The sequence below is a fragment of the Saccostrea cucullata genome, unplaced genomic scaffold, assembly GCF_032062105.1.
Source record: "Saccostrea cucullata isolate Sc308-1 unplaced genomic scaffold, CSIRO_AGI_Scuc_v1 ctg60, whole genome shotgun sequence".
In the NCBI taxonomy this organism is placed as follows: Eukaryota; Metazoa; Mollusca; class Bivalvia; order Ostreida; family Ostreidae; genus Saccostrea; species Saccostrea cuccullata.
In genome coordinates this window covers 258,427-281,387 of record NW_026931414.1, presented here as the reverse complement: position 1 = coordinate 281,387, position 22,961 = coordinate 258,427, and the positions used below count along the sequence as shown (strand labels likewise).

Here is a 22,961-nt window from a genome sequence, read left to right as displayed (position 1 = left end):
ATTGCTTTCTAAATGGATAGATGAATTTATCGAGATTTGATGTTACTGACTTCTAAAAAAAAGTTTTGATTTAAAATTCTTAGGGTTCATTGCTGTTTTTTAGAATCCACATTATCTTTACACCACTTCACGAATATGCTGTAGAACAATACATCTGAATATTTGTATGCTATTAAATCATCTTCGTTAAGACTGGAGAAGGAAAGTAACAAAACACAATGTAATTTGCACACTTAACCTGCAAACTAAATCCTTTCAAAAGGTCAAAACAATCAGGGGATGATTTAAAGGATTCAGTTCTAATGTACGAACCATCATTAATTAAGCATCTTAAAATGAATCATTAGAGTAATTACTTTTTTGTGTCAAGAAATTATACCTTTAATTGCAGAACATTTGAAAAAGTAGATCATTTGTCATAAAGACGTGATGCATGTAGATATTAGTAGATCATTTGTCATTCGGACGTGATGCAGGGATATATTCGGTGTAATGTTATTTTACGGAGGGTAAGTGATACATGTTGCATTTTGTCAGAAATATTTAAAAGTGGTTTGCAAATATTCTTGGGAAAAAAATTAAATAATAATCATTGCACTTGTACATTGATGACCCCTTAAAAAGGGTATATCTTGCCAGTTTTCCATGTAGACATATCATGCTTTCTTTTCATAAAATATTAGAAAAATAGAACGGACAACCATCATTTGGCTATTACTCAAGAAATAAAGAAAGTTTTATCAAAAGCAAGGTCGTTCAAAAGACCATTTTCCTAATTTCTTTTCTATTAATGCACTGTATGAGAGATTTTTCAGAATGTTGAATCTGGGGAACTTTTTATTCTCATTATAAAGTCCGAAATCCTTTCATGAAAAATAATAATAAATGAAAAAAACTGTTATTTTTACTTTTATCATATTCTCTGTCTACGTTTTAAACAAAGAAAAATATCAAATTTGTAAAGATAATTTACACATTTTAAAAATTAATTGATACCGTGAACATTTACGGGAAAATTGTTAATAATAGAATTTTTGCACGACTCATGCAAGTTTTGTTCAAATTGTGAAATTATTAGGTTTAAGAAAATTATAGGTTTCAGAACCTAAAACCATATTCTTTTATGGTAATAAATTTGCCTAATTATCTAAGACGAAAATATTGTTTAACTAAATATATACATTGATCTGACCTTTCAGATGTTATTTAGTGAAGCTAATCACACAATAGCAATGGAATAGACTGAGAAAACGAACAGTATTCATGCCCAAAATTCCAATAAACAATACAAAATACAGTAATGTATATTAGCATCTGAACAGAGAAAACTAAAACTTCTAAAAATTCAGAAGTGAGATCAGGTGCCACGGTTAAATGAGCATCCCCTGACGACCGGGCACACCCGCCATGCACTCCTTGTCATGATCTAGAAATAAAGGAAAAATCAGTCGACAAATCTGTGTTTAAATAATGACCTACCAATTAGTATGAAAACATATTTGATGTATTTGACGTAATGATAGATTGCATTTGCTGACATGGTCATTTTGTAGACCATATAACTTACAAAACGAAATTAATGATCTTGTTTCATCATCTCGTTTTTCAATAACTTACCTCCTTTTAGAAATTGTCATATGAAGAGCTTGTTCTTGCGTATCGAATCAACTAAGAGATATAAACCCCGAATGCAGGTGATGAAGGTATAATATCGCTGCATAAGGAAGGGAAGATGACGATTGAAAAGTTAGAGCCATCACGTTATTAAAAAGCTTTATTGTTAGATTAATATAAACGTCTTTTTCTAGCAAAATATCCAAATATGAAACAGATGAGTCAAACTCTGTAGTGTCTTTTATATCAAACTCACAGGGGTATATCGTATCGACATGAGAATGGAAATAACTATTGTTGATGGACAATATATACGTCGTCGTTATACATGTATTAATGTCAAGTGAATTTAAGGCCACAGCAAGTGTCAGTCGTCTGTTTCCAAGTATAAGCTTTTGCACAAATTCTACTTCATATGAACACAAAACAGGTCTGCTAATAACGGGGCACAATTGGTACCTATAGAAAATCCAATAGATTGTTAGAAGACCTGATATCTAAAAACCATGTCAATATTGTCAATCAGAAATTCAGGTACCTTTTTAATATCAACTTCAGAGTGCTCGTATATACAAACAAACGTTTTTAACAAAATAATTTGGAAATGACCAACGACAAAATAAGTAAATTTACAACTTCCATTTTTATTTTTAAAAAGAAACAGCTTTTAATGATAAACGTATTCACAAATTAAAATCAAATGGGATAAGGTTATCGACGTGCACTCTTTTTTCCTCACTGTCTGCTGATCATAGTTTATAGGTCATCAGCTTGAGTGAAAATAAACATGATTATGATGCATATATTATTATATGAGAGACATGAGAAACAAAAAACTGAATTTCTCAATACATTCAATGATTAAAGTTAAGTTAATGAAGGAAAATGATCGATCCCATTATAAAAATTCAGATCTGTGAACAGGGCGTAATCACAGACCTCGGGACTTCCCCAAAAGATCAAGTGATAAAGAGGAGCGACCATCCCCTGCTGGTCGGTCACATCCGCCGTGAGATTTTTTTATTCATAATTTAGACAGAACATTTCGTCTATTCCGAATATTTATGAATTAATGTTTTGTTTACCTCTCTTAATTAAGCTTTTAAATAGACCATTCACATGTATATGGAATTTAAAGTATCAATATTTACATCAATCAACATAAATACAACTTACTACAAAAAAGTAATTGAAAGGAATTATGCAAATAATTCAATCGGAAGGTAGATTAAACAATATTTTTTTATATTTGGTTTTCAAATTATAATTAGTTCCTCAAATAAGAAAATTCGAATATAGTGTCTCATACATAAAGCAGAAAAACAAGTTAGATTTATAGAGAGGAAGTGGTTTTATGTCTGCATTTATTCACAAATATGGTAAATATTAATATTAAATTATTACTAGTATATATATGTTTAATTGTTTTACATATGAGCTCTTTGAACTCAATGATGATGATGAACATTCATTTCCTGTTTATTGCAAATTCGAAATTTGAATAATGGCTGCTGTCAGTACGTCAGAATAAACTGTGTTTTTTTCCCTTGATACTAGTAATCTTTTGATATATCATGTACCTGTAATTTGTTCTCTTCTCCGACCCTTATCCAAGCTGGAAGGATTTCTCTTGTATTCTTTGCATTGCCTTTTAAGATTTATGTTGAATATTAATTAGATTCACATGCAGCTGACATAACATTTTGACATTTGCAAATGCACAGTTTTACAATTATTATTTTGTCATTTTAAAATGTAAGATTTCGGTTTGGACGACAAGGCTTAAATTAAACTAATGTTTGTAACTGATTGTCTCTCTTAAAGCAAATTGTAGGACCATACAAGGTAACTACTGAGTCTTTTTTGCTATAAAAAACTACAAACACTCAAAATATGCATTTAAATGCTGCTTCTTATTCATACACCATCTCAATGACTTAAGTTCAAGACAGGTCGACAGCTGTAATAGTTTTTTATTTGACATTTTTTTCTCTGCATATATTACAATTTTGATAACGTCAGTATTTTTCAGCAGAAATAGTTTTAAATCATCTAACTTTGTTGTTTTTTTTTTCCGACTCTCATTCTCAGAATGAATATTACTAGTATTTAAAATGATTTAATTCTCCTTTCTTTTTAGAGCTAAACAAGGGAACTATTTTGCCAAACCAAGTAAGTTTTAAACTTTTTTGTGGATACGTTATCAATTCCTGGTTAAGACAAAATCTTTGAAAATGGAACCACCCCAAAAAACAAACCTCAAAAAAATCTTTTTCTTCAAACTGTTTGCTTAGAAGTAAAACCTTGAATCTGTTTCTATTTCCAACATGAAAAATCAGCTATTCTAAATATAAAATTAAAATTGAATGAGTAAAAATGTGTTTTGCAACTGTAGAATTTGTTCAAGAAAAAAATTCTTGGAATGATTGGCATGACCTTTTAACAGGATGAGAGATTATATGAAAACATATAAACTAAAAACTTCAACATAAAGTGAAAATCTGATTCATTGCCTAACTAATAAAACGTTTTTAAAAGAGATTTTATTTATTAAGATACACTGTATTTATTAATCCCTAGTGGAGAAAAGATAGATGAATGGTTAAACAAAGAGCAGATCCACGTACATTTAGATCATAGATACATATAATTTTATTATAATTTTTTCGATGAACTTATATAATTAGAATGAATAAATAGGTTTTCTCCCAACTATTGGTCCCAAACGGAGCTTTAGTATAATTTTCATTAAGATGTTTCTGTAATAAATGTCAGTTCTGACAAAATCCCGAGACAAGCATAAGCATGCTGACAACCAATGAAACCAATGTAAATGTAAAACAAAAATAATGTCTCTTAAATAAAAAAAAAGTACCTACATTTAATTATTTTTTTAAATGCAATCATTAAACAAAACAAAAAGAGCATGTAAAAAGAAAACAGAAAAATTCAAAAATTTACTTTCTGCTTGCATGGTTTTGTAAAAGTTTTAATTGTCGGTTTTGTGTAAATGATCTTGAAGCCACAACAGTCTTTATTATGTCAACCAGAGATAGTTAATAAATCAAAGCCTTATATAGACTCGGAGGTATATTCAAATAACCCTCAGCATATAAAAACAGTACCACCGACTTTGATGACATTTGACAATGTGAATGTTAATCAGCGAGAGCGTTTTTCTCTAACGTTACATACAGGAATGTATATTTCTCGTAGAATACGAATGAGATTCAACCTAACATTTAGGGAAGAGCAGGATCTCCTTCTTCGCGTTGAAAAGGACTTTGACGAAAGTTTTTCATTATATTGAGCATGATTGCAGATAAACATAATGAGGACTATCTTGATGACGGAGTTCATTTGTGATATGAGATGATTATTCCTACAAATAAGAATGACGATCCTTTATTTTTATTGGCTTTCGATGGTATCGATTTGTTTAGGTAAGATTTATATATTTTTTTAATTAAATCTTTTTTTATTATATAGTTTTCTCTGAAATACTTTTTATTAAGGTTAATTATGAAATTCTTTAGAATTTAATGTGCATTTTGAAGGAAAAAACTGGAATGGTGATGTATTTCTATTGCTTTTAATGTTTGCAGAAATCAATTAGAATTACAGGAGTATTCTTTACTATAATTAATTTTTAACTTTTATCTGATCTTCTTTATATTATAATATCGATCTGATAAATCTGAACATTATTTTGTAGGTTGTAATGAAGTTGCAGATGTAATATTTGTATTAGACGGATCAGACAGTGTATCTTCCACAGACTTTCTTCATGAAGTTACCTTTGTAGCATCGGGACCTGCTCAATATGAAGTGCCCTCTGCCAATATACGTTTTGGGGCCATCCTTTACGGCTCCCAAGTGTCTAATAAAATAAGCATAGTCCCAAGCACAGAAAGCAATCAGTTTGTGAATAAAGTGACAGAATTCAAACAAACAGGAGGAAAACCATTACTTTTTCGTGCCTTAACAGAACTTCGAAGAGAATTTTCTAATAATTACTGTAAAGAAAGTAGGCGGGTGGCTATTGTGATTGTAAGTGACAAACTGCATAATAGGAGTGTTGTGTTACGAGAAATAAGATTCTTAAGAAGTGCAGGAGTAATAACAATACCCATTGGTGTGGGAGTAGAAGCTCAGGAAAAAGATTTAAAAGACTTGCTGACCTTTGAAAATCCAATATATCAAATAAATAATTTTAGTGAGATATATCAGCTTTCCCAAGTCATTTACAACACTGTTTGTGAAGGTAAGTAATTATACAAAGAACACCTTTCTTCAAACGGTTAATTTGTGCAATAGATTATGAATATGATTGATTAGTAGTAATTGAAATGATGTATTTCCTTTAGGCAGGCAGTATAAAATCAATTAGAAATTATTCTTTAATTAATTTTGGTATTTCGTCCCCATATTTTTAAACAACCGAAGTTTTCATCATATCATTAAACTTTGTGAATTCTTAAATCAAAATATTAATTATCAACATATAATTGAAATTAATTACAGTAGATCGTGTAGTAGCTTTTTCGGTTCAATGACCTCAGCAACAAACATGGAATTTAAATTGCATCAACTTTTTGAATAAGAGGAAGACTTGATCATAAATCACTGTCATGTGGACAGGTTAAATGATAGGAATATCATCTGGTAAATTAAAAGAGTTTATAATGTCAACATTAACGGACACATAACTTTATCTTCTTATAATTCTTACACTTTGTTTGTTTGAATTATATTTTAGAACTATGAAACATTTAAATTTCAGGGAAAACAACATTGTCTTGGACAACTTCATTACCACTACCCGAAAGTCAATTATATGTCGAAACCAATACCAAGGAAGAGCATTCCAAAAACGATACTTTTTCTGCAAATCAATTGTCAAATGCAAAGCAACTGAAATATGAATTACGAAGAGCTAAAAACCCTTCATTGGATCGTTTACAGATAGAAGTTCCAGAACTGAGAGAAATGGTTGACAAACGACCATCAATACGGCCATATTTCATAAACTATTCACTGCTTGGCACCAGAGATTCCAAAAGGAAAAACAAGGAATTAAGACATGGTAATGTTTAAAGACTTGAGCATTATTTAGCAAAGACTGTACATTTAGAACATTATCCATAAATAGAGACTGTTTAAATCTTGATTAATAATTCCACTTTGTTTACATTTTATTTTTAATAGTGTTAGTCTTTTTATATAATGTAAAAAATTAAGAAGATTTCAGCTTTAGCATTTTAAATTTTTTTTTTACTTCTTGTAGAGTTGTTCCAATATTAAAGCAACTCAATTTTATCTGTAGCATGAAATTGGAAAAGTTTAACGATTGAGAATCTATTTCAAAATTCTAAAAAAAAAAAAATATATGTCTAATTCATTCGAAGGACATCAGATTACATAAATTTAAAATATTACATTATAATTCATTTAACCTTGAGTTTTAACGTCAGTAGCATAAATAGATTTAAAAGGTTTAAAAGAATTATTCATTTCTATGATTGGCAGAATCTTTATATTCGCTTATCTTAAATTATGTCGACATGACATATTACAAGAACTAAGACAAAGAGTAATAGTTACATTGGCTCATGTGGTTTCAAAGAAAGAGCGAAATTACAATATTTATAATTAATCAGGACAAATCTTATCTATATATGTCCAATATGTAAAGCACCAAAAACAAATGCTAATAAAAACATGATTCAACATTAATCTGGATGAATGGCACGCATTTTGCTTCATTCATTGCAATCTTTACCTTTATCTTATAAAATATAACATCTTACTTTTGGTTTTTTAAAAAAAATAGAAAGTGCGATCTATTTTGTTTTTGAGAGACAAACATTTGCATATTAGTACATAAATCACAAATGCAAATGAGAAACTCATATATTTCACCTTTAAGGTTTATTAATGGGTGATTATCATAAATTATTTATCTTCACAAATGCATTATTTATGTATTTTATGATAATTAATATGTCGGATCTCTTTATTTTTATTTCAGACAGTGCCAAATCATTCAAGAAAACGGGGAAAAAAGTAACAGGGATAATTATCAAAAACGAAATTTGGGCATCCACATCAACTCCTGCAACGAAAACTTTTGCTCGAGAAAAACCATGGACGACGAAAACAAGTGATAAACCAATGGGCAGAAAAAAATATATGGAGTGGATGGCGAAAGGTGTTGATGATTTCAAAACGTTTCTTAAAAATCTTGAGAAACCAATACACAAAAACACAGGTGGCTCTAAACTCAACTCACTGTTCACTACAAAGAAAAACACAAATGTAGATGTTAGCACTCCTAGCAAATCAAAAACAGACATCAAAAAACAAGTCACAGATACTAGAAAAGTTAAAAGCTTTGTCATAACTCATTACAATAACAGTTTTTCTGCTGGAAAACCCACGAGGAACCCAACAATAAGTAAACACAGAAGTAGCTTGAGGAAAGTTACTGGAACTAAATCTCAGGATGGAACGAGAAGTTATCCTAATCCTACTAAGCAATCCATGCACAATAAGAAAGTGAATAGCAATATAACTACAACGCAACAACCCTCTCTTCGAAGACATAAACATGTAAATCATAAAACTCAAAAACCTTACACCAAAAGGTACAGAGAACTTCCAAAAAGAAATCGACATGTTTCAAATGTCAATACTGTTTCAAAGTTTTCTGGAAATAGTATTTCTTTTGAAAAGACTGACAGTGCAACATTTCACGCACAGGTTTCAGAAGAACGATCAGTGTATACAGACAACATTGTGTCGGGTAGACAAGTGAGACCAATTTTTACACTAACTGGTTCGATAGACAGAAATGTGTTTTCTGGTGGCAATAGTCTCCAGCTGCCATCTACAGATGACAAACAAAATAGAGGCAAAGTATCTAAGAATGGACTTAGTCAGAACAGAATAGTTCACGAAAGGCCTCAAATTTCCAGCAAGTTATATAGTCCATCTAATGAATTTTACATTGAAAATGGAGTTAATTCAATATCATACAAACAGCACTATAAAAAACTCTTGAATCAAGATGCAAAATCTGATGATTCCATTAAAGCACCATATATTTTTGATGGTTCCAAAATATATGCCACTGGAACCACTGGTCCTTTGTTTCTCTCACATGAGAAGAACTACCATGAGTCTTTTCCGACACAGTTTCCCACTACCCCTGTTACACAGAGTCGGGAAAATAAAGAGCCGTTTTATCTGACCGGACCAAACGATGGTCACCTTACTCCGTCCATTATAGAATCTTCTACCCAAGCAAGCATGTTTAATACAGAAAAATTGACGACCAGACATGCTAATACTTTTCCGCCAAACTTTCTGGAGCTGCTAGGTATTTCATTAGAAGGAACTAAAAAACAAGCAGGAAATTTAAAAAGTTCTCCGTTTTCTTCGTTGCCCCAGAAAACAGAGAAATATCATCAACAAGACATTAACGTTCACTTTTACCGCCAGTCCTCGTATCTTCCTTCACCGTGGGGCGAACCTTCAGGTGTTATTCAGGATCTTCCTCTCCGCCCGTTTCGACAAATGCCAGGAGAAATAGGATTGAGTTTCAGTGGTGGTAATTTCAATTGCCAATTTCCTGATTGTGGGGATGGAATTGTATAGCGGAAAAAAAATATTCGCGTTTTTTATCACCGCGAATTTTATTTATCGTGTCAGTCACTCGCTTGATCTAGGGTACTAATCTATATATGTGTGCGTGGTTATATGTTGAATTGATTCATATATTTATTTGTATTTTTCTAGTCCTATTGCTTTTTTGAAGTGTATATACTAATTTTCATGAAACATATTTATTTACGTATGATGTATTAGAGTATACATCAAATGTGAGAATATAAAATAAAAGTTGATTACATTAAACATGATTTTGTTCCAGTGTGTTTTTAAAAAAGTTTAGACTTTCCGTGATATACCGGTATTTCCACATTATAATAATTTTAATTGCAAAGTCCAATGTCTTCGAAATTAAGAAGAAAATAAACAATTTCAATGAATTGAATTTAGAGAAGAAATCTTTAATGCATAGACATATGTACATTAATTTATAGATAAGACAGCTTCTATGTCTTGTTTCTGCTTAATCGCGTCTCTTTGGAAAGGGATAGAGAAGATAACTGAAGGCGATCTTTAAAAATTCCACAAATAATGCAAATCAAAAAATAGGGCATAAAAAAGACCCACTGATAACTTGAGAGAAAAGATCGGGTCTCTTGAGGGAGTAAGCATTCCCTGTTGAACGTAACGTTATAGATTAAAGTACATATTACCATTTCTAGTGCATGAAGAAAGATTTGCTACTAGACTAAGATCAGACACCCACTTAAACTTATAATTTGGTAAACTTTCAGCCATTAATTTTGGAACTAGTAATTATACTATAATTATATTATTTGAACTATTCCGACAAATCAAGAATCAGTTTGATTTTTGAGTTTCAAATGCATACCCTGTTATCTGATATTCATTAAAATGAATAATGTTAAAAGAAACTACCGTTTCAGCTTTCAGTGTCTTTGTAGAACTGAAAAAGAAAGAGAGGACATTTCAATAGGTAGAAATTCTGTTGCATAAAAGTATTATAAAGAATTCGATATACAGTAAAATATTTTTAAAAAATGCCATTATATTACATAATTATGTACTTGACAGGATATGCAAATTTTGTATTGAACGCATTTCCAATTATCAACCACCCGTTTTTAAATTGTGAAGACACATACTTTACTAAAAAAAACATTTATAATTGTTTTAAAACTCATAAAGAATTATCCGTGAAATGGTATTAACGTAACCAGGAAATTTTTTCGAAAGATTGCTAAAAAAAAAATGTCGTATAAGGAAAATCATTCAATAACTCAAAGGGTTTTAAGGTAGGGCCGTACTTTTAAAAATTTCTGTCAAACTAATATTTTTTTTATTTAAATGCCTAAAATAACTCATAAACAAAGTAAAACACCCATAAATTAGACATCTTCGCAGGTTAATTTGCATACAACATGTCTCAGAGTACCTACCTTTTAAGAGTTAACAGCCAAAAATGAACATAAATAAGTATGATATCATATTTTATTTCACTATGCACCAAATCACATCAGATTCATGTTAAAACTTGTGAAAATCAAAAATAATTAATTTTCCAGGAGAATAATTGAACATTCCCTCCGTACAAAGTGTTAATTTCCATATCAAATGTAAATCAAATGATTTGTATGCACAGTGACACTATAATAAACAAATATATACCTGCTATTTTATTATTAATTATCAATCATCAAGAAAGATTTTATTTCTATAAACATGATAAAGAAGTGATAATCAGAATTTTTATTGGTGTGTAAAATTAAAACCGGATCCGTAAAAGTATGGACCTTCCTTAATCTTCTTTTCGAATAAACACTTCATAATAGAGTTCTCAAATGATAATTAATCCAACACTTGTGTAAGTAATGCTTGTTATTCTGTTGTTAAGTATGAGGAATTCATGACTAATCTCTATTTTGAATGGAGAACTCTAAAAATGGAAACATTAAATTCTCATTTTTTCTCTTTTTATTATAATACACAGGTAGGATCCAGTGCAAATTGCATTTCTCCATTTAACATATATTATACATTGTAATCATTGTAATCATTAATAGTTAAGCTGAAGATTAACAAGATTTTTTTTAATTTATAAACTTTTGCCTACCTGTGCGTGGTGTGTCTAAATTCATATGTATGCTTTAATCTTGCAGATCTTCAGAGATCTTCTCCGCATCTTGAACTCTTTCATAAAGTTTGTTTATCTGTAATTCAATTTCTCTGGAGATATTACGTGGGTAAATTCTACAAGTTTTCAAAAAATATGATAAAGTTTAAATTCTTCATATAGTAAAGTATAACAACAATAAAAACATCTTTTGAATCATAGATATTTGAGGATTTTGCAGAAATATATATATATATATATATATATATATATATATATATATATATATATATATATATATATATATATATATATATATATATCACGGACACGTATTCAGGTTCCATTTTGTTTAATTTACCAATTGAACAAAACTTGATGACGACAAGGGTGTAAATTTTGATCAAAGAATATTCAAATGTAATGGAATGCATCGTTACGTTTGAAAAGAATAGAAACAATTTACGTAAACTCACTGACAATGGTGTAACCCTATTTACTACAACATGTGCAGTCCGTTAGAGCGTTTACGTTACTTTTAGCATAAACCTCTAAATGTTTTTCCTATATAAAAAAAACAACACAAAACGTTAAACTTGTTATTAATTCTGAACATCATCTACATTGAAATCGTTTTTGTACTAATTACCCATGATGAAATAATTTTTTTTACCCACCGATAACACAAGTTTTAAAAACTCGAATTTACGTAGAGTTCTTTCTTTCCAGAATCACATATTAATTTATCCTCACAGCGAAAATGCAGTATAGTAAATTGTTAAACAGCGTTCAAACTTTGCTCACCGACTTTACACCACGAAGCACTAAGTATTATCTCACAGAGTGTCTGTTTGGACTTTGATGGCTTAATTCACCGGCATATTTAGAGTTTTTGAGTCCAAAATATACATAAGATTTAATAAATCAATTTTTTGGTTGTGGCTGTGGGTCCCTACCCCGACCCAAAACTGGTCGCCCCCCCCCCTTTTCAGAATTCCTGGATCCGCCACTGTAACTTTTGTTTCTAAAGTTACATCGGTAAAATTTTTCATTTGTATTAAGCTTCTGGTTGGAATTATTTCCAAGCTGATTATATTTTTTTCTGTTCGAAATAAGTACATAACACTTTGTAGTCCTAAACGATTTCTCCCATCGTAAAGCAAAGTTTTTGGACGTAATTTACAGAGATAGTGGAAAACAAAGAAGGGCATGCCATATATTGCATAGATATAGCTTTGTCTGGAAAAGAATGGTAAATAAACGGTTAACCTATAAACTTTAAAGCCAGTGAACGGGTGCATATTGTGTGTGTGTACTATATTCATTCTGTCTCAGTTTAAGGTGGTAAATATAATTATGGATATTTTAAAAAAAAAGCATGCAAGTCATTTAATTATTGTTTCAACAAATTGTTAAGAAATCAAATCGACATTTTTTATAATCATATTTTAGAAAACTTTTCATAAGATAACGATGAAAGTTTTTTTTTAATTACAGTGTCTTAAAATACATGTTAATGTCCACTCTTTAAATGTGAGTCTTTTAATAACACCACTTTATCAACCAGATTCGATCTTGCTCAATACACTGTCCTTATTTTATTATTTGTCTTGTTTGTTTGTTTATTCAGGAAATTGCACATAGAACATAAGTTGGCACATGAAATCCAAAGAAATCATAAAATGTATATAAAATAAAATACATTGTTCTTAAAACACTAACATTATATTATAAAAGACGGGTACAGGTATTATAGGCCATAAATATCGGTTTTAGTTTTGATAAGTAAAATCAAGTAAATCTTATCAATGGCTGTGTATTGTCAGCACATTGCGGTCCCAGATTTCAATATATCAGGGCGCTTTTTACTTATTTCTTAATATAGCAGCTTGGTTTTGGGTGTGTTTAGCTTTAATTGTTCAAAAGACGTATGCAATTAATTCAAATTAATGAATTTAATAACCAAAAGCGAGTGACATACGTTTCAAATAACAGAAATAGTAAAATCCATCCATCGCTCATTTTTTTCTGATGATTAAGCGTACAGTTCCATTCCCAGTATTTTGCATTATGTATAGCCTCTTGATAAATGTTCTTCAGAGGTAAGATAGTACGTCCTTATCGTTAATTAAAAACTCTTCGTAAATGTGGATAATTAGTGCAAAAGTCATTACTTTACTATGTTGTCTCTCGAAACTCTTTTAAGTTTTTAGTTTTTACTTATCATATTTTTATTTATTATTTTTTTTTGTTTTTTCCTACATATTAGGATGAAAACCACACAAAAAGGACAGTCTAATCACTTAAAACTTGTTCATTTTAGATCCAAGCTGTACAAAGAGTACCCACCCCAGTGACCCCAGGTTTTATGTCGAGAGCCTGCCAATGGGGTCTGAAATCAGACCATGTCCGCCGGGGACGATTTTTGACATAGAAACTTGTGGTTGTACTAAATCGTTTCTTGTCATTAAACAGTTCGGTAATGTCCTCTTCTTTTCTAACAATACGCCAATACAAGATCTATAGTTAAATACAAGTATAAATTGTGTTAAAGCTTGCTCATAAAATCTGAGCATATACGATGATTGATATTTAGTCAAGATAATCTATTCTCAGTTGATTTCTTTATGCTTGTAAAACTAATAAGCCTATAAAATTAGTAAAGTGAAACCAATATTGCATGCCTTTAATCAGAAGAATACGATAACCATTACCAGGACTTAGTACTAATAGCTTCTGTTCGGTTTATTTAGTAGCAAAATATTGAGGATAAGATGGAATTTGAATAGGAAAAGAAATCAAGTGGATTTTCCAAATCGCTAGAAGTTTCAATACTATTAGACAAAGGCAAATTGGTGCATGTACATCAGTTAACAAAAACCACATAACGTATATGGAAATATGTTGAGAGTTCAATTAGTTTTTAAAAACTACTAAATAGTATATCACATTCATTAGATTTTTTCCCCACATAGCTTATATTTCCTTTTGTTTTAGATTGTACTCCAGAATTGCAGTTGACCTTTGATAGTGACTTCAGTGACGTTACTGGAAAAAGCACCGTTGCCATTAACAGAGTTCATCTTCAGAATAGCAGTGCTATATTTCATGGCGATGGTGAACTTCGTATATGGCGATTTAGTGGCGGTTATATAGGGAACCATTTAATGATAAAACTGAGATTTAAACCAACAAAGTTTCAGGAACAGAAGCAGATTCTGGTTGGCAACTGTGCCAAAGGGTCGGCGATGTCTTACGGGGTTGAAATTGATACAAAAACCCGCGAGGTGGCCATGACCATTACAACAGTTAATACAAGTGTAACAATTAAAATACATTTTAAGGTTTGTTTCAATTTGTATTAAAATAACAAATCCTGTATTTTAAATTTAAATTTTGCCAATTTTGGTATAACTGTATTTTTGTACATTCAACACCATCAACAAAAAGTCCTTTTTTCTTCGGACTTTGAACGAAACCTTAAATTGGACGGATAGTTATAGAATTTTGAATGTTTTTAAGCAAACTTCTTATTCTGAACAAAATGCATATAAATAATCAAAAGGTTACAAAATTTCACGATGTAAATTTCTATTCCAGATGTTCCATTGGAATGATCTAGTTATGATTTATGACGGGAGCGAGTTTAAAGCAATCCTGAATGGCAATAAAGAAGTTCTGCCACTAACTGGTATATACCTTTAAAACTGTTATTCCCTTCACGTGCAGCCAGTTTGATTCCTATTTACATATTTCATTTTCAAAGCATGGTTATGTTATTACTATTAATTATCACTCATTATGTATTGATGTAAACATACTGTTAAACAACAGTAAAAATGTCTCCCACTTGATTCGATACTTTCTACTAACATGAAAGTTGATATACTTTTTCTGGCTTCATTATTTTGGGTTTTGTGCATAATCTCAGAAGCTGATTTATATCAATGTTTGAAATATATTACGATAGAATTAATAACAGATGCCGGGATCATTCAGTAATTTTCATTAACCTAACGTTTGGAGAAATTGGCCACCAATAAATACCGGTATTCGACTTCCAAAGCCACCTTTTATTTTTACGTAAAATTTATAAATGATATAAATGCTGGTTTTGAAATACGTATGAGTGCATTATTTATGACAACTTAAATGACCCTGAATCTTGAGACAATGAAATTATCCCATTTCACATCAACTTATAAGTAGCAATTAGGTATATAAAGAATCTAGTACTAGCTGTTTATTCTTCCGTTGTTGTCAAAATTAGCATAAAATCAACTAACAATTGTTATGAATCAAGGAAGTCAATATACGACCCAATGATAGGTTATTTTTGCTAACAAGGTCATTGTCATCGTTATGACCACAGAATTTATTAAATGCTGACTTTCAATGAGGATGTTAAAATCCGTGTACCATCAGGTTACATGAATGGTCTGCTTTGGTTTAAAAAAAATCTATCGTTTTCAAAGCATGCTTCAAGGTATCGAAGCAGCTGAGAGACGTTTACACCGTATGCAGGTGATAGAGGAATATACTACATAAAAAGGAATGAAAAGTGAAAGTCATCTTATTTGTCATAAAATTTAATTGTCAATTGGCCCTTATTGCCTATCATATTGCAGACTCTGTGGTGTCTTTTATTTCAAGTTCACTGGCATATATCGAGTCGACATACTAGTATACTACAGAAATTACTATTGCTAATTGATAAAACTTGGTCGATATATGAAGGCAAGGTAGTTGTTTTCTCCTAATATATTTTTTTTGAATAAATTCTGCTTCATCGGATTTCCAAAAGTTTGTTGGAAGATCCTGGTCTCCGAAAACTAGTGAATGTTGTCAAAGATGAACCCAGCATCTTTTAATATCAACTTTAGAGTACTTATGCTTAGTATCAGAATAATTTAAAACAAAGTAATCTTGTTGATGACCAATATCATAAGATATGAACATTTCCATGTTCTGTTTTTTTTGAAGTAGTTGTCTTTGATCTTTAAAAGCATAGTTTTTAATTTATCGTGAGGAAATGTATTGAGTGTAGAAATACCGTACGTTTTGATGTTACTGACTACAAAAAAAAGTTTATATTTTTAAATTTTCTAAAAAGTCCAAATATGAATAATTTATACCACTTTTGGAATATACTGTAATAAAGTCACTTAAGATATAGTAAAAATTGAAGGATATATGGTCAACATAATGCTTGTCAACTTCCTAGTACGATTCTTCAATTTATTTCTAAATCAATTGATCTATTCTGACAAATTGTTTGTCTTACACTTCCTATTTCGCCTTGGGAGTTCTGTTTGAAATAAATAAGAATCTAACTCAGGGACCATGACATTTCAACCTTTGAAATAAGATTTTAATTTAGAATTTTGAAAAAAAAGTCTTTGTTTTTTCCCAGGAGTAGTGGAGGAACGTTTGAATCCATTGAACATAGGAAGGTGTGACCAAACTAAGCCGGGATTTCAGGGATACATTGATAATGTAAGTTCCTGGTGCACAAGATCAAGTGATACATGCATATTGTAGCAGAATCGGTGGTGATCATGTGATTCAAAATTGATCACTTTCTAAGCATACGGCTCACATGACTATCAGATAGAACTGCAATTTATATATGTTGACACGCAGATGATTGATTGCAACTTCTGTAGTTTTCTACTAGTATGATTTAAAGCAACATGAGCTGCATTTTTGAGAAATTTATTTTGCTATTAAAGTGTATGTAATTTAAATCTTTTTGTTTAATAAAAATATAACAAAATTTTTAATTATTTCAGAAGAAATCGAATATATAGTATTATATTTGAAATCAATATTGTACAGGACGACAATAATGTAATTTTGCTTCAATCAAAGCTTATAAAGAATTCTTCCATTGCAAATATGAACAACAGAAGTTTATAAATGTTCTATTTTTCTGACATTGAAATAGTTGATTACAAATTTGCAAAAAAATTAATCATGTCAAACTTGCAGCTCATACATGTACTTTAAAATGTATTATTATAATACTAGTACTTATTTGAATTAAGCATACAAGGATGTCGAAGATATGAAAAAGGATTTTCAAAAGTACAGACTTTGATTTTTTTTTTTTTGATAATTAATTAAGTCAAATAAGACCTAGAAAGAATAATCACAACTTCATTTTAACTGTCATCAAAGCCTGTAAATGTCTGTCAAGAAATTCATTATTTACATGATCTTTAAGCGTGTCTGCTTCTGAATTCAAATTCTGATTGACGATCAAAATTAATAACATGACTCCACAGAGATAAAAGAAATAAAAATGTGTCAAGCAACGTCTTTTCTCAGCATTTCCGAAGCGGAAATAATCTCTATTTTAATTCATCAAAGACTTTTAAAAATAGAAAAGAATGAAAACTTTTTATTCTCCCTTGAACCAGGGACCTAAATACTAGTATATAACTCCCTGCTTAGCTACCAAACAGGTATTGTTTCTGAAATGGTGGGACAGCCAGAAAAAAAATGACGTGCAACTTTCCTGAAAACAATTTAGACAATTTAAGCAAAAAAGAAAAGAAAACAAATTTTAAAATTGGGATCAGAATGTACTTCAAGTATAATCTATTTTTTATTTGTTATATACACTGTGACAACGCACTTTGAAATCAAATTTTCAGGATGCGTCAAATTTGGGACAAAATCAACACTTTGAATTTTTCTTTTCAAGGGTGTACATCAATTTCTTTTTACCATGGAGGCACTTAACGCGTTTTGAAAGGTGTGTTATTTTTTAAAGTGCGTTGTAATAATGCAACCGCACTGAATCGATTTTAAAACTGTAGTTGAAGGATGCTATATATTTCAAAAATTACTATATAGTGAAAATAAAAATGATGAAAATTTAATTCTGATGTCAACTGCACATTACACATTGTTTTCAATAACTGTGAGAAGACGAATGTCTCATTGTCTATTTTTACTTTCATTACAATTTAGCATGCATGCTGATTTGTCATATTCAAAATAGTGATTATTTTTATGCACCTTTAAAAACAGAGGTAAATCAAAATATTCATGTCATTAAAACTGCGTTTTATTTCTAATTTCAGGTAGAGCTTTCGTTTTGCGTGCCAGAGATCTGGAAAAGTCTTTGAATGCATCAGTTTTTTGTTATTTATCAATAATTTTTGTAAATATATAGGAGTAATTGTGAATGTGATGTAAATGTCTTTGATACAATAAAGATTTTTTTTCAAAAAAAGAAAGAAAAGAGATCCACCCTTTCATACTTTTCAAGATACAAAATTTTTCCTATATATTCCTATGTAAAAAGTTCGATCGTCCATTGTGACCTAAACCAACCCCAGGGGACATGGTTTGACCAAATTTGAATCTACACTACCTGAGGATGCTTCCATATACATATGACCAATCATGGTTTTGTTGTTCTTGAGAAGATTTTTAAAAAAAATCCTATATATTCCTATATAAAACTTTGATCGTCCATTGTAGCCCAACCCTACCCCCAGGGGTCATGATTTGAACTAATTTGAATCTATACACTACCAGGGGATGCTTCCATATAAGTTTCATCTTTCATGGCCCAGTGGTTCTTGAAAAGATTTTTAAAACATGCCACCAAATTTTCACTATTTCCTCATTATCTCCCCTTGAAAGAGGGCGCAGTCCTTCATTTGGACAAACCTGAATTCCCTTCACCTTGCTTTATGGCAAGTTTGAAGTTGGTTCAGTGGTTCTGGAGAAGAAGTCGAAAATGTGAATACTTTACGGACGGACAGGCAGATGGACAACGGACAAAATGTGATCAGAAAATCTCACTTAAGCTTTCAGCTCAGATGAGTTAAAAAGACCTTAAAGGTAATTTAACAAGGAAGCTCTATAATACTAGTAAACGTGACGACTTTAACTTTTCAATCGTCAGTTTCCCTTACTTATGCAGCAATATATCTTCATCACCTGCATGCGGGTTTATATCTCTCAATTGATTCAATACGCAAGAGTATATGCTCCACGTATGTACAATTTCTAACAAGAGGTAAACAAATTGATGAAACAAGAATATTTAAAGTCATCAATTCGTAAGTTCTATGGTCGATACAATGACCTTGTCAGCAATATAATTGAGTCAAATGATGACTGACTTTTTTTATACTAAATGTAACATCACTGCATGCACCTTTTCTGAAGGACTTGAGCAGATTCAACATTAATTGGTTGAAGTTTTCCTGTACAAATCTTCCACAATTCTCTTAGCAAATTAGTATTTTTCATATTTTAAAAGTTTTAATCTAAATATTATGTGTTTTTGAGTTTTTGTACATAACAAAATACTAGTAAAATACATGTGTATAAAATCACATTTCTTTATGTTAAAATTTGACTGTTGAATTTTAGAGGTTTGTGCTCTGAGACATGTTGTCTGACAATAAGCATGACCTTTATCGGTTTAACGTTATAGTTTATGAGTTATTTTAGGTATTCAAATAAATAAAATAATAGTTTGACCGAACGTTTTGAAAACTCGGACCAACCTTAAAATCAATGAAATACTTTTGTATTTTCAATTGTGGTTAGAAGTACAGCAATGTACATGTATGCATACACATCAGTCCATATGTCTTTGAAACACGACACTTGTTTTATATCCAGAGCATCCCAACTTATATTCCAGCACCACATGGGACATTTGATTTGAATTAGACATGAATTTCCAACGCAATTTTTATTCAAAATTATCTTGATTTCCTGCAGTTTAATGTAACACTGATTTTGTCTATTCAAATACAACTTTATTTCTGTTTTTTTGAGAGAAATACACGAAAAATATAATCATAGTATTTTTAAAGAAGAACCGAAATTCTATGTAAAAGGGTCACATGGCGCTGTGGCAACGCACTTTGAAAAAACTACGCACTTTGAAATTTTTTTTCAAAGTGCGTAAAATTTATGCACTTTGAAATTTTTTTTCAAAGTAAATAAAATATTTTTTACCATGTGGACATTTAACGCACTTTGAAAAAAATATGCAACAAAAATTCCTTACATATTAGTAATTGAAATCAATTTTTAATAATTATATTCCATTTAATTTATATGTATTTATTAACCCTCAGAAGTGCAGCAATGTATATAGTATGCATCACACAACTCTTTTTTAGTACGCAAATATGTATTTTTAATTCCTATATTATGTATTTCTTTGCAAAACAATTGTGTGACTAACCCTCCCCGGCACTGATGCCTATGCTACACCCAAATATATGTATTTGCATAGCTGCTATATGGAACATTTTCAATAAATGATTGGAAAAAATTTAGTACATGAAAACATTTCCAGAGAAAGAATTTTCAAAGTATGGAAAAATATCTTCTCCTTTCCTGAAGTTTAATGTTATCCAACAGGTTCAATTATTTATCATACCTAAGATTTTCAGGAATATTGACCAAGCCATACACATTTTTAAAGTGAGAGAAATACACAAAAAATATAATCATAGTATTTTTAAAGAAGAACCGAAATTCTACGTAAAAGGGTCACATGGCACGTTATTATAAATCTTATTTTAGTAGATGAGAAAAAAGAAGTTATTAAGGGGTTGACGTTTATTAGTAAAGAGGGGCTCCAATTAGCTTTTAATTTATGCATCATTATTATGTAGTTACTCAACAATTCATTTTTTTTTTGTTTTGAAAGAAGTTCATTTCCAATGGAAATTAGAAAGCATTGTCATATAAAAGTTCATTACCTCGCATCCGTGATGAGGACGACTTTAGGGAAAAGGCTAAAATAGGCTGAGACTGCTGCCCAATCCGATTCAATTCTAGATCTGTGAATAAAACATTGCTTAAATTAACAACTTTCTGATTATTGAGTCATTTTAGAATTTTCTCACAAATTTTTTATACCTATCCTCTACATCACTCAGTAAATAAACGTAAATACAATATAGTATTGAAAAAATTAAATCAGTGAAAATGTGTATTTCCTATAATTAAACCCGTAAATGAGTGTTTTTCCTAGGAAGAATAGGAATTTCACGCATTTCCTTTATTTCAGGAAAAGATGAAACTGTTATTTACTGTACTGATAACATTAACACCGCTAAAAATTTTAGACATTCCCTAGCTTAATTTGTGAATAAAATAGATACATGTGTATTCACTTTACTTTAAATGTTTAAAGTATTGTACATATATATGCATTATTTGCAAATTAAGCTGGGGAATGTCTGTTAAAAACTACAAAAAATGTAACAGTAAAGGTGTATTTCTAATCTGTGTATTTAAACAATAAAATGCTTTCTTCGTTTGTTATTACTGGAATTAACGGAAGCAGCTGTTGCAGAAAAAAATACATAACCCGCGTATGCGGGTTATGTAAATTTTTTCTGCAATAGCTGCGACCGTTAATTCCAGTAATAACAAACAAAGAAAGACATTTTATTGTTTATATTTATATCTGTTTAAATAATAATTTAAAGTAGGATTAAAAAGGTTAATTATTGTATTAATGATGCAAATCTTTATACATTTCATTGATGGAACAGCCACTGATCAAGAAATCTGTACAGGCGACATGCCTAATGTAGTTCATGCAGTGATTAACGCAATGGGTTTTCTTTAGAAATTAAGGAGAAATATTCAGTGGATGTAAATACGAGGGGTGATCAAAAAATTCGCAAACTAATTGAAAAACTTCCATACAAGAAACAATATTTGATTTTAATGTTGATTATATTTTAAATTAATCCTCCCCGATTTTAATGCACATCAACCACCGTTCTGCGCATGCGCGAATCACGTGATATTGGCGGTCACGTGACCCCCTCCGTAGCGTTCTGTCACAAAAGTTAAAAGATTTTTCCGAGTTTTATATTTCTTTCCATGTGAGTTAATTTTTATGACAAGAACAGTGAATTTGTCAGAAATGGTCATATCTTGGCAATAGAATGGGTGGATAATAACATCCTTTCCACAAATAAGCATGGCGACCATTAAAACACAAATCTTCTGTCTCAGGAGAGACCTTTATTCAAGGTGGATAGAGAATGGGTGCATCCTTTTTATCATATCTAATATGTTTAAAATCTAAAGTAAACGATATCTTAGGTATTTAATACTTATATCATTGTTCAAATATTCAACTATTTTTCAAAGTGCTAATTGGAGGTCTTTGATAGCAAATTGCTTAATTAAAAATACATATCTTTTCAAACTTGCTTTCACTGGGCAAGATGACAAGTATCATTTTTAACCATCAGCCTTCCTTCACTAAAACGATTAATCCACACACAGTTGGAACTGTATTGGGTTCTTCCCTGGAGTTGAAGAGTTCCACTAAATGAAGGACCCGTGTGCAATACTTTTCATGTCTATATATGGATTTGTACACCTCTTCTAAAACAATTTTTGATGAAAAAAAATCTGGAATTTATGTTTTGTAATTTTTGTGCATTTTTCTTTGAATAAATCAAAAATTTTCACAATTTAATATCTTTTCAAAACCCCTGGTAACACATGCTGGTTTTTTGTCTAAGAACATGTAATGCTATTGTATGTTTAAATTTAGAATATCTTGAAAAATTATCAGTAGGTGAGG

At 30.5% G+C, this 22,961-nt stretch overlaps 1 protein-coding gene across 1 annotated transcript; it reads left to right on the top strand.

The window, feature by feature from the left end:
• Nucleotides 1-4,712: 4,712 nt before the first annotated feature.
• On the top strand, nucleotides 4,713-18,550 carry LOC134232553 (uncharacterized). Its single transcript, XM_062714536.1, has 9 exons — nucleotides 4,713-5,057; nucleotides 5,330-5,878; nucleotides 6,398-6,700; nucleotides 7,646-9,226; nucleotides 13,683-13,838; nucleotides 14,357-14,703; nucleotides 14,960-15,050; nucleotides 16,773-16,855; nucleotides 18,451-18,550. Exons 1-9 carry the CDS (start codon nucleotides 5,009-5,011, stop codon nucleotides 18,493-18,495), a joined length of 3,204 nt encoding a protein of 1,067 aa, XP_062570520.1. The 5' UTR covers nucleotides 4,713-5,008; the 3' UTR covers nucleotides 18,496-18,550.
• Nucleotides 18,551-22,961: the final 4,411 nt, after the last annotated feature.